General features: G+C 35.0%; 1 protein-coding gene across 5 annotated transcripts in view; it reads right to left on the bottom strand.

Moving 5' to 3' along the window:
* Positions 1-4032: 4032 nt before the first annotated feature.
* Positions 4033-12648, bottom strand: part of RtGEF (Rho-type guanine nucleotide exchange factor) — a 334719-nt gene continuing 326103 nt past the window's right edge. For 4 of the 5 annotated variants that reach the window (XM_090411130.1, XM_090411129.1, XM_090411131.1 and 1 more), the window contains exon 18: positions 4033-5352. In XM_090411130.1, coding sequence (XP_090267256.1) covers positions 5227-5352 — 126 coding nt within the window. In that variant the 3' untranslated portion in view covers positions 4033-5226. The remainder of the gene's footprint in view (positions 5353-12648) is intronic. The other variant, XM_090411134.1, reaches the window with a different exon arrangement.

The raw sequence follows: 12648 nt of genomic DNA, 5'->3' as shown, positions 1-12648 counted from the left end.
GTTTTCGCCAGGGAACCAGGGTGAACAGTGTAAAGTCAGCTACTGGAACAAATTCTGAAACACACCCCAACTCGACATAAGAAGCTTGAATGGCAAAGAAATGGAGGTGGTTGAGGAAATGGATAAGTACCAGATCAACATAATAGGGGTGACTGAAACAAAAAAGACAAAATATGGCAAAATTTTTCTGAGCAATAAATACAAAATGTTATATTCAGTCAATGACAATCAGGGAAAAGAAGGAGTAGCCATAGTATTCAACACTAAATACCAGGCTAATCTTCTTGAATGGCAGACAATTTCAAGTAGAGTGATGTGGGCAAATATGAGAATGGGGAAACTGGACAATGAGACTTATTTGTGCCTATGGTCCCACAGAAGGTTCTACTAAGGTTAGGATTGTAAGACGTCCTGTATTTTACGTCGAATTTTGCTATAGCGATGTTTTCTCACTGGCCCAGGACACTAGAGTGTACAGTGGATTTGAAATTGGAAGTGATAACCATTTAGTTTTGAATTTTATATTGAAAAAAAGAACATGTAAGAAAGTTTTAAAGTGAATAAAAGTTGAGCAGCTCTGAAATGTGAACTGTAGACTAAAATACACAAACATTATTGAAGAAAAAATGAGAGTTTGAGAACAGGAACCAAACCTTGGAGATTTAGTGGCAAATCCTGAAGAAAACATTGATTCAGCCAAAGAGACATATGGTGAGGTTGTCAATGTGAAATGAAAATTATTATTTTTCAGAACCTTCATGGAGTCAAGTCACTGTGGGAAGCCATTAGAAAACCAGGTCATACCATCCCCCAGTCACTGTCTGCACTCTTGCCCATCACACAAATGCATTTCATGGTCTAACCACTGTCCATACAAAAGAAAAAAAAGCCACATCTGCACTCTTGCTTACTGCTTCCTTTTGCAACTTCCAGGAATAGCTCATTGCTATGATTAAGACATTTTGTACTATATGAAAGATCACTCCAGTGTTAATCCTGTAGCTATCTCTCAGCAGTTTACATGTCTTAATCATAGCACCTCTTTGTCTTCTATCCACCAAACTCTGCAGTTTGCATACTCTCAAGTTCAGTCCCAATAACATTTGTACTATTTGTCTCTTTTCCAAGTTTACATTGTCTTCTTCAAATTCTGGTGACCAGATTCCTGAGAAAAATGATTTGATATGACTGTGCCTGAACTACTATGCACAAATCCGATCGCCTGGGTTCCAAGGGGATAAAGAAGCTGTAGAAAGCCTGCAGAGATGAGTTACAAAGATGATACTGGGATTATGGAATGTACAATTACAAGGATGAATTGAGAGTATGTAGACTGCAAATACTGGCAGACAAGAGAAAGAGGCATGATATGACAGATGTCCATAAGCTAATGAAATGGTGTTATAAGATATTGGTTGATGAAATTTTTCATGGGACGAGGACAAGGGAACATTCATAAGAAAGGGGCGAGAGCTATATTTTTCTCTCATGACAGCTGATGCAGTTGATGATTCCTTTCGATGAGCCCTTGACTCTGTGGAGGTCTCTGACAGTATCTTTCTTTTGAGATCATTTTCCAATTTAGTTCTGCCTCAATACTGTTTTCTTTCCTGAGAAAAATTTTTGGGTGCAACAGTAAAATTTAAGCTTTTGCTTAACATTTCCAATGTATCTGGAAAAAAATGTATAGTTGGATAGATTTAGAGCCAAACTAAATTCAGCATGTTTGTTTGCATTTGGAAAGGAGCAAGTGAGTGTGTGTGTTTGAAGGGTGGGGGAAATTGCATGTCAATAGGTTTGTAAGCCTTTGATGCTCTTCTGTTATATAGGCACTATTAATTAATGACTGGATCTGGTAAGTCATATTCAACATGGTTCATGAAGCTAAATAACTGTCACAAGTTAAAACAGCTATTGCTATTTTAACTTGTGACAGGAGTCAGCAATAGCATTCCACAGGAAAAAAAAAAAAAAAGGCTTCTTTAGTCTTCCCATTTACTCATCATTCAAGAAGGCCAATCTTTATATTATTTGAATAGCATACAAAAACTATAGATATACAGGCAATAAGTTGGAATAAGTTAATAACAGAACTTCAAAGTATTAAAAAAAAAAAAATTAACCAGGGCTCAACAAGTATGTAAGTACCCATGGTAATTTGATTTTGCCAACTAGCAAGTAGCTGCAAACTAGACAACATAGAATATGTTTTATTTAATAATAATAACAAAAAACTTTCTAAACAATTTTTTTAACTTTAAGAAATCACAGAAGGTCCATTCTGGTAACAAAAATTAATGTAACAAATTATGTTTTTACAGTTCTTCCTATTCTTATTTACTGACTTCTTAGAAAGGTTCTCACAAAGGAAATATTCTCCAAACAATGATACAGAACTACTAATCACTTTATGGAACTCCTATTGACTAACTGGTCAGTCCCAGTTAGTCCCCAGGAGTTCCATAAAGTGATTAGTAGTGGCAGGAGGAGGAGGGGGGGAGTCTAGGGTGAATAACATTTTGCATAATTTATCAAGCTCTGAAATTAAAGATAGATAAAGTTCTCCACTAATACAATCTTCATGCCACTTTCAAATGAAGGTGACTAGCTCATTCAGCTAGCCACCTTCTAAGAAACACCTTCATCTTCTTGCACATTTCAGAGCGCATAAAGTTCCTTGTGCCTGTAGTTTAGCCTACTTTGGATAGACTAGTAGATCAGTTAACATTTACCTTGAAGACACAAAAATTACATCCACAATCATGTGTATAGTAAGTTGGGACTGCAGACCATGTGCTGGATATTGCTTCAAACAGGATTAAATGAAAGATGACACCTGTGCTGCATAGAAGTTACTATAGGTCTGAGAGACTATTTTTAAAATCAGCATTGCTATGAAGCACTCTCCCCCAACAAGCATGGCTTGCATTAATTTGCCAGAGATCTGGGAGACAGTCATTCTACACGTACCGGCCACTGAATTAGACACTGTTATGCAGACGTACATAAAAGTCAAATAGTGTATATGCAAAATACTTGGTCATGTGCATCACCACATGTTCTTGGCAACTATTTCAAAATGCTGTTGGTGAATAATCATCAATAGTGTTGATCAAGATGGGAAAAACAAAGGATTTTTCAGAGTTCGATAAAGGCTTATTGGGGATGCCTGTCTGACTCGAGTCATGATTTTGAAAACAGCAGAGCCGACTGGTTTCTCAAAAAGTGCGATATCCTGGGTGTTCAATCAGTGGAAAAATAACCCACATTGATTGTCTAAGAGATGTAACTGTGGTCCTAACACAGTCCGTCATAAATGAGATCGCTGTCATCTGAGTAGGTTTGTATGGGAGCAACTGACTGAAGTATTTAATGAAGCCTGTTCCTGATCCATATCTCACTGAACTATGCACAGGGAATTGAAGAGGATCAGTAATGGCAGTCGCATGTCTATACGGAAACCACTGATTTCTGCAAGGTTTCTAATTCACTGGTCAGTATGTGTGAGACCAAATATAGTGACTTTCCAAAATTTAAGATTATCTGGCTTCTATAGGGCACCTTGTTAGGACATTAGTTCTTTTTCAGTTACAATTTGAATTGTTTGAGTGCCATGTGCTTGTCACTGTTGTAATTTGTACTCTGAAAATGCTGGGTAAAAAAACCAGCAAAATATTAATAAGTTTTAAGTTCAATAAAATAATTATATTTTTTTCTCTTGGTCATAAACATGAAGCACTTATGAATAATCAACTAAGCTTATTAATATGTGGGAAGAGTTGTATGTCAGAAACCATGTTTTATTGGAGTTTATATAAAAACTAACTAGTTGTAAGTCTCTTTGGAATGTTATTGTTTTCTGGGTTACTTACCTACAATAACATTAAAAAAAATTTCTATGAAGTTTCAGCTTAATGTGTAAGTGAAACTGAAAACAAATCCAAGCCAATGTATTCAAATATACTGACAAAATAACAGAATAAAAAAGTAACATATGAATAAACAGAGGCATGACATTAACTCTGAAAAATTTTAATTTTCAAAAGACAGCATAATTCTATACATGCACTAAAAATACCAATTTTGAAACCATGTATATTAGCAATTTAGAAAAGAAAACAAAGGGATTTCTATTTTTAAACAGGAAAGGTAACTCATTTAAACCATCTTGCATTATAACTGACAGGCGACAGGAATGAAGATTTTAGTGTTCCCTAGCATAAGCTCAGTTGATGAATGTAAAATGTTATTTAGAATAGAACTAGAGATGAAGTCACAAATTTTCTTAAATAAATAAGGTAGTAACTTCAACTATTTTAAGAATATTGCAGCTTATCATTAATACACATGATTCTGTCACTTTAAAACTTTATATATATATATATATGTTTGATGTCAACACTATATTTTTCAACATTTCTCTTGACATCTATAAAAAATATTTACAATAACTATAGACAAAGTTTTTGCAATTTTTTTTGAAGTTTCTGTGCATCACAATGAATTTAACAGTACTAGTCAAGTGTGTGTGTGTGCTATATTAACTTGCAGTTAGCACCATTCATTACAATGCAGAAACTGCATATAGGCAGTGACTGTTTTGTATAGTACAGTATAGACTTTGTAAATAATTGCACAGCAATTATCCAACTCAGCATAAATTATAAACAAATATGGTTCATAACTGTTAATATTCTAAATATATAAAATGCAGTAACTTCTGAACCACAAGATAGAATGAATAATGCAGTACTGTGAAATAATGAAAACTGTGATATAAGGCAGGAATTCAGTAATGCTAAATCTTAATAACAATCATTAACAGCCAAAGATGGGAGGAAGAATAGCAAAGCACAGAAAATGTGATACTAAGTTCATATAACAATAACAGCAACTTTTGTGGCAGAACATACCGCCTTAAAAGGCTCTGGTATGCAACAAGTAAAATGAAGTGTGCAAACTGGTCCATGCATTTTTATATTCTATACATTATCACACGGCTTTTAACAGCTTTCCTATCAATAGGAAGTCAAAATTGCAGTTTCTGTTTCTTATCTTACAAATGATCCAAGTTCTTATTCATCAGTAGCAGCTGAATCAAAAAGCTGCATTACTATCACTTGAAATGAAAGCACTACAGATTCCCTGAGGGGTCCAACCATGACTGTAACAAAGGCACTTTCAGGTTCAAACAGGCACAATTAGCATTCAAGAATCTCAAACACTTCAGTCCTCTGCAAAATTAGCGAGCAACTCATCTCGACCAGCAAATACATGTTTCCTTAATAATACTTCCAACTTTTTACGAGCTCTTCTCTCTTCTTCTAGTTCCTTTGCTAATACTGCTGTTTCCTAAAAAATAAAAAATTAGGTACCATAAACTATCTGATTTGACTTTAAAAAAATGTTTTGACTTCTTAAATATATTTTAACACCTTTATATCATTTGAAAATAATAATAATACCCTCTCTATTCTTAACTTCTTAAACTCTAATTGTTTTCAAAATCTAGCAAATGAATTATAAAAAATAGAAACTGTTTTATGATTTAGCAATATAAAACTGAATATAGCATTGATATGTTTTACATATACTTTTCACAATCTCAACACTGATGTCCACTTATTCAATATATCCAGGGCTTGACAAATTATGCAAAACCTTACTTGCCATGAAAAAAATGTACTCATTCAAGATATCCTACCATTTTTAATGCTGTGTCCCAATAAGTCAATAGGAGATTCATAAATTGATTAATGATACTGTGTCATTATTTGAATAGCATTTCCACTGTGTGAGAACCATTCCAATAAAATGAATAGGAAGAACAGTAAAAACACTGATGTTTTGGAAAATATAATTTGCTATATTAATTTTTGTGACTAGAATGGCCCTTTTTATTATTACTCACATTCTTCTGTGTGTTTGTTTTAATTAAATAAAAAATATTCTATTTTGTCCAGTCTTCACCTACTTATAATAGGTAAGTGGGTGAGAGTATTTGTTAAGCCCTGAATATACTATATCTATCTACTTCTTGTGCCACTTACACCAAAGGATTTACAACAGCCAAAGGATTTTACTATATGTTCAGTATCATTCTTTATCTAAATCATTTGGTTATGATCTTATAAATATAGTAACATCCAGTTAATTCAGTATCAGGCAATCATAACCTGTTTCTGTGCTAATAGTGGTTTTCTTTTCCTCGTATTTATGAAATTCAACTACTTTTTAATTCAAATACAAAATGCAGTTCCATTAAACATTTTACTGTTAAACATTCTTGTAGATAAGCTTATATGTTGGTTATACATAGCTCAGGAAATTATATACTAGAATATTAATTGTAAAAAAAATTTAATACTTTCCTATATTTAGGCACTGTTACATTGCCATCATCAGGGATCACAAAAAGCAATGATATGTACAGACACAAACACTGAGCAAATGGGGCTAAATAAAGGCAACAGAGTCATAAACAGTGCCCCCTAGTGGACTAAATTGGGTTATCATAACCATTGGGCTGACGTTCTTAAAATGTATGCTTCCCAGATTTGGAGCAATCTCATGCACCCAAATTTGGGTGCATGAGATTGCACTCAAAGTTAAGGCCTGGAAAGATTCTAAAGCTGAAGCAGATTTGATGAATAGTCTTTTATACTTGTATATGCTGCAGTGTAATAAAACAGCCTTCTTTCAGCGTATCCTGTGGTGGGTGTCCAAAGCATTATCAGCAAGTCCTGAGTGACTGTACTGGTGGAATTGGATGTAGTCCTGATATTGGCTGTAGTAGGACAGTTTACAACTGCAAGGGACTTGGTATACTCCTGGTAGATCTAGGCAATGTGACTGGTCTTTGGTAGAGCAAATAAAAGATGCCAATTAACATTTTTTTTTTTTTTGGGACACACTATAATTATAACGTGTTTAGAAAATATAATTATAATAATTATATTTTCCAAAACATCAGTGTTTGAATAATCTCTGCTTTGGAGGGGAGGGGGGGGGGATTGCTGTTACATGTTACCAAGGCACAAAGTAATAAATTGGATGTTTTCCAAAATAAATATTTAAGAAGAATTTTAAAAATTTTCTGGCCAAATACAATCACTAACAAGGAACTTTTAAAGAAAACTTTCTCCAAGTCAATAGATGAAGAGATTTGCCTAAGAAGATGGAAATGGACCGTTCATTTCCAACTTCTAATTCTGTTTATCCCCATGCATTTTATGGATGGGGGTAAACAGAATTCCCCGAGTAGCATTGAGTTGGGCACCAGAAGGAAGATGCTCTAGGGCCACCAAAAATTAACTTGGAGAAGAATGATGGAATCCTAAATGAATGAGGCAGGATGGACGAGCTCGATAGAAGCAAAAGCAGCTGCAAAGGACAGGAGCAGATGAAAAACCAGCGTTGCAGCCTTATGCGCCAGTAGACATAGAAAGCACCGATGACGATGTTTATGGATTTTTGGTAGTCCATATAACCAGGGGGGTCTAGAGTTATAAGGTTTTAATCTGTTTATAACTTCCGCATGCCAAGAGGGAACCTTTTTAAGGAACCTATGGAGTGTCCTGATTTGTGTGCTGGTGGGATCATAGTCTATAGGGAGGTAAATAGCATGATCTAGTAGTAAAGAGGCAGGTTAGGTTTAACTGAGTAGTCTGATTGGTTTAAAACCACAGTTGGATTTCCCTTATCTACTTTGGTAATTATTATTCTGTTGTTGCTTTTTATCTCTTGCAGAGTCTCAAATTCTTCCCGAACCTCAACAAATTTGGGCGCATGAGATTGCCCCAAATCTGGGAAGCATACATTTTAAGAACGCCAAGACAATTCAATTTAGCTCACTAGGTGGCACTGTTTAGGATTCTAGGCCCAACTTCTGTTGCCTTTATTCAACCGCATTTGCTCAGTGTTAGTGTCTGCATGTGCATATCATTGTTTTTTGTGATCCCTGATGATCGCAATGTAACACTGCCAAAATATAGGAAAGTATTAATTAAAGTTTTTTTATAATTAACATTCTAGTATACATTGTCATTTCCTGAAAAATTAAAAGATACAGTTAAGTACATGGTACTGGAGCATAAATTTCTTTCACTGAATGGGCTTATGGTAAGCAACAATTTCATCTACCTTTTATTGTAGATAAGCTTGGTTATACATGGTTTTGTATAACCAAGAATTGGTATGGTTTTGTGAAGGGTAGGTCATGCCTCAGTAACTTGCTCACGTATTATAACACAGTGACGGCTGAACTGGATAAGGGTAATGGGTTTACAGTGATTCTACTGGACCTTGCTAAGGCCTTTGACAGGATACCACATGGAATTCTAATCAGTAAATTTCAGCATATGGGGATGGATATAGGGTTGGTGAGATGGATAGGAGGGTGGTTGACGGAGAGATATCAGAGGGTGGTTTATTCAGGAGTAGAGTCCACAAGACGGCCTGTGACTAGTGGTGTGCCACAAGGATCTGTTCTTGGACCACTGCTGTTTAATTTGTTCATTAATGATATAGGAAAAGATCTGACAGGAACAGTTTATTTGTTTGTGGATGATGCAAAGTTGGGTAGGGCAATAGTGAATGCAGATGATGTCAAAATTTTGCAAGATGATTTGGATAGATTGGAGGTCTGGGCTAAGGAAAATGGATGTCAATGGAGTGTTGGTGGATAGGGAGTTGAAGTTTAGGGGGCACATTGCAAAAGTGGCCAAATCAGCTCTCAAATCACTTGGTTGCTGAAGAATACGTTGACAAGCAGAGACAAGCAGGTTATTGTTCCTCTGTATCGAGCCTTGATAAGACCCCATCTTGACTACTGTACCCAGATTTGGTCACCTAGGTTTCTTCTTGATGGGGAGGAGGTTGAGAGGATCCAGAGGCGAGTGACCAAGATGATAGCAGGTCTGTGGAAGGAACCATATGAGAACAGGTTGAGGATTTGTGGGTTGCAAAAATTGGTTGATAGGCGGAGGAGGGGAGATATGATTGAGACATTCAAATTACTGAAGGGTTTCTATAAAATTAATTCAGAAGATATTTTTGAGAACAGGGCTGGTTGTGGGAGGACTAGGGGACACCATGGAAATTGGACAAAAGTGTGGTTAGTAAAGGTGTTAGAGCTGGGTTCTTTACTTTTAGAGTGGTAAATGAGTGGAATGGGCTGCCTGAGTCTGTGGTGAATGTTGTGACAGTGAATGAGTTTAAGGCGAGGTATGATAGATACTGTATGAATGTCGAATAGTTGTGATGAATATGATTTGGGGCCTCCCTCGATGAGTCTAATGACTCCTGGAGTTGCCCGTAATAATAGTAATAGTGATACATAGCGGCCTCACAGACTTTGGGCGTGTGTGTAAAGGAAAAGGGGGCGAGCCATTGCAAACAATGAATGCTGCACATGTGGTTGCTGAAAGCTGTAAATGATTTACTGATTTATGCGTCGTTCAAGTTGTAACAGTATTTATGGCCAGACTAGGTATATTGCTATTATAATTCTCTGCTATCCTTAAAAATATTTCTTAACTTCCTCACTAATTAAGTAAATTGAGTCTTCATATACAAAAATGCAAACAATATAAGAATACTAAGACATACATTAATAAAAAAAGTATTATAAAACATGTTGATAAACTTTATCAACCAAAAATGATCTTTAGAACTAAAAAAATAATTAAATAATTCACATCTCGTCTATGTCCAAACTATACCAGCTAAAAATGGAATAACTATCTCTGTTAAATTCAACTGCACTTCAAATAAAAGCTGAATGAAGCAATTTCTTTACTCTCCAGTGGAAGCAATTCTTTTCCTGGAAAAACTTGTTAATTATAGATTTCCTATTTTCAGTAAAAGATATGAGAGGTAAAACTTGAACAATTAAAATCCTTGATTTCAAATACTCCCACGTTCCTCCATAAAACAGAAAAGTCACAAAATGTTCCTTCTTCCTGCTTTCTTTTTTATGCACAACTTTTTCCTTTTCCTATATGAAAATTTTCAAGGAAAAATAATCCTTTAAAAAATCTACTTCCATTCTCCAAAAAACTGGTACAAAATCATTACTGAAATGGAAAATTCAATATCTGATTATCACTTTTCTTTCTATATAAAAATAATTCATTTATCAAGTTCCAAAGTTCCTTTAATTTCTTTCCATCTGTTATTCTTTGTAAGATAGCATTTAAAACTTTTAAATGCCTTTCCTTAAGTAAAAGTACTACTAACTGAACTTTCCACTAATTTGTTCCAAAAATTCTAACACATCTCTCTATATCTGTCTTACAGCTCTCCCTGATAAGTTTTTTAAAAGAGGTAAACCGTGAATAGACATATCGGTACACAATAAATAATGGAAAAACTCACGTAGAAAGATTATTTATTAGTATAATTTTCGCCTGTGTGTCACAGGCATCTTCAGTACATTAAGCTCAAAATTAAATACTAACTGACAATTCCAAAAAGCGCCACCTAAGTAGCTGGTGTAAGATAACTAAAAAGGTCAATAACTTTCCTAAAAAAGTTAGGAAAGATTAGCTGATTTGTAAAGTACTATCTCCCATAAAGGGGATTGACGTAAGCCGTCGGATCTGTTTAAGTTAAGAGAATGAAGTAGAGTTTCACATGTTTCTTTATAAAGGCGTTCCATGAGAAACTGACTTTTGTGAAGAACTCTTGTCTTTCTCCAATGAACTCTGTGTCTAGTGAAGATGGCATGTTCAGAAAGTCCAGACTTTTCAGGTTTAAAGTATTCAATATAAGATTGGTGTTCTTCTAGCTGAATAGAGGCGGATCTTCCCGTTTGTCCGAAATAAGATAATCCACAAGAGCACGGAATCTGGTAGACACCTGGATGATTAAGATGTGGAAGCTTGTCCTTAGGAGAAGTGAGAAAGGTGGAGATTTTTCTAAATGGTCGAAAGGCAGCAAAAATATTCAGTGGTTTTAAAACTTTTGCTATACGTTCACTGATGCCTTGTACATAAGGGATAGTAATGCGCGTTATTTCTTCTGTGTTTGAAGAGGAAGACATATTAAAACTACTCAAAGTTCTTTTAATGAAGCAATTCTTATAACCATTAGATAGAAAGGAAGAAGTTATGTATTGTAGTTCTTTCTGTAAAAGATCGTCTGTAGAAAATTATACTAATAAATAATCTTTCTACGTGAGTTTTTTCCGTTATTTATTGTGTACCGAGCTCTCCCTGATGTTGACTAGTTACCATATTCTTTTCACTCATGCATGCATGTTCCAGTGCACAAGATACTTCCAGTTTCCACTTCAGTCATGAAGTTAAACAAGCTGCTGCCATTATGTATTAACTTCATGGAGCTTTACTTGAAAGCAGTAAAATGAGTTGTCTTTTAACTTGGGCATTTTGAACATATCTCAACACTAAATTATAATTCTTATTTTGGTCACAAAAATGTAAGCGCCTCTGTAGCACAATTGGAAGAACGACGGTACATTGCGCTCTTCAATTGGAATAGGCCTAAGTTCGATTCTCGTCGTGACGGGAGGAATCTTTATCTAGACAATTTCAATTGAAGGTGAGTTAGCCGATCTCATACGGAGGCAGCAGGGTTTTTTCTCCTGGAAACTCGGTTTTTCATCCCACATACAGACAAATCAGCCCTTCAGAACACACGCAATTTACAGACAAAAAATACTAGTTGTGGAGGCAGGCGGTAGATGGCGTTGATGGAGATGATTCGTAGTAGAGGTTCGGTGAGACAGTTGTAGGTGTCCTCCCGCGATGAGTCTTTGGACTCCTTGGAGGTGTCAGGAATAATAATAAATGTAAATCAAATGAACTCATTTTGCTAAAAATGAGTGCTACACATAAACGCAATATATTAACAATGCACAACTACATAAAAAAAGTTACAATTAATTCATGCATTTTCTCCCAGTACATTTTGCCCCAATAACAATTGGTAATTTGAAACAGAATATTTAATTTGTGAAAATACTGCAGAATATCTGTATTCCTATACTGATGATCAACAGATATCTTACCATCAAGGAATGAAGTCATAAACTGAATTTGGAGTAAATCACATAATTATTAGCTATAATGAGGGACCTTCTGCACAACCTGTCACATTAGTGACATGCATTCAGCAAATGGGAATTTCTAGATTACCATAACTATGAGAAAGGATTATCTAGATGGCTAGTGATTGCACTGCAGTTGCTTAAAGAAAAACTTGTTGGGAACACTTTTTACTTTTTCCTCATTATAAAAAATCTATTTTTAATAATTTGGTAACAGTCTCTTTTAAATATTTATCACTATAAATTCTTTCATAAAATATTGCAAATCTGATATGCTAATGCAGAAATGTTAAACTCATCTTCCTAGAGATCAAAATCCACTTGCTAAGTACTTTTTTTTCTAGATGAAATGAGCATTATTAGCTGTTATAAATACTAATAAATGAAGAGAAAGATCTATGCATTTTATTTATTTATTAATTTTTTTTTCACACCATTCAAATCTAAGATTTTGTTTTTAGACTTTCTGTAAAAGGAGCATACACTTGTCATTTCCCATTGACTGGCAACTAGCATTCATGCACATTATTCTAAAAAAAAACACTTAAATGTAGAGGGTTTGTTATAAACAGATCACA

The sequence above is a fragment of the Typopeltis vanoorti genome, chromosome 21 (assembly GCF_054136105.1).
Source record: "Typopeltis vanoorti isolate ZY-2024b chromosome 21, IOZ_Tvanoo_1.0, whole genome shotgun sequence".
Lineage (NCBI taxonomy): Eukaryota > Metazoa > Arthropoda > Arachnida > Uropygi > Thelyphonidae > Typopeltis > Typopeltis vanoorti.
Note: the sequence above shows the minus strand (reverse complement) of the source record. Positions and strands in the feature narration are given on the sequence as shown.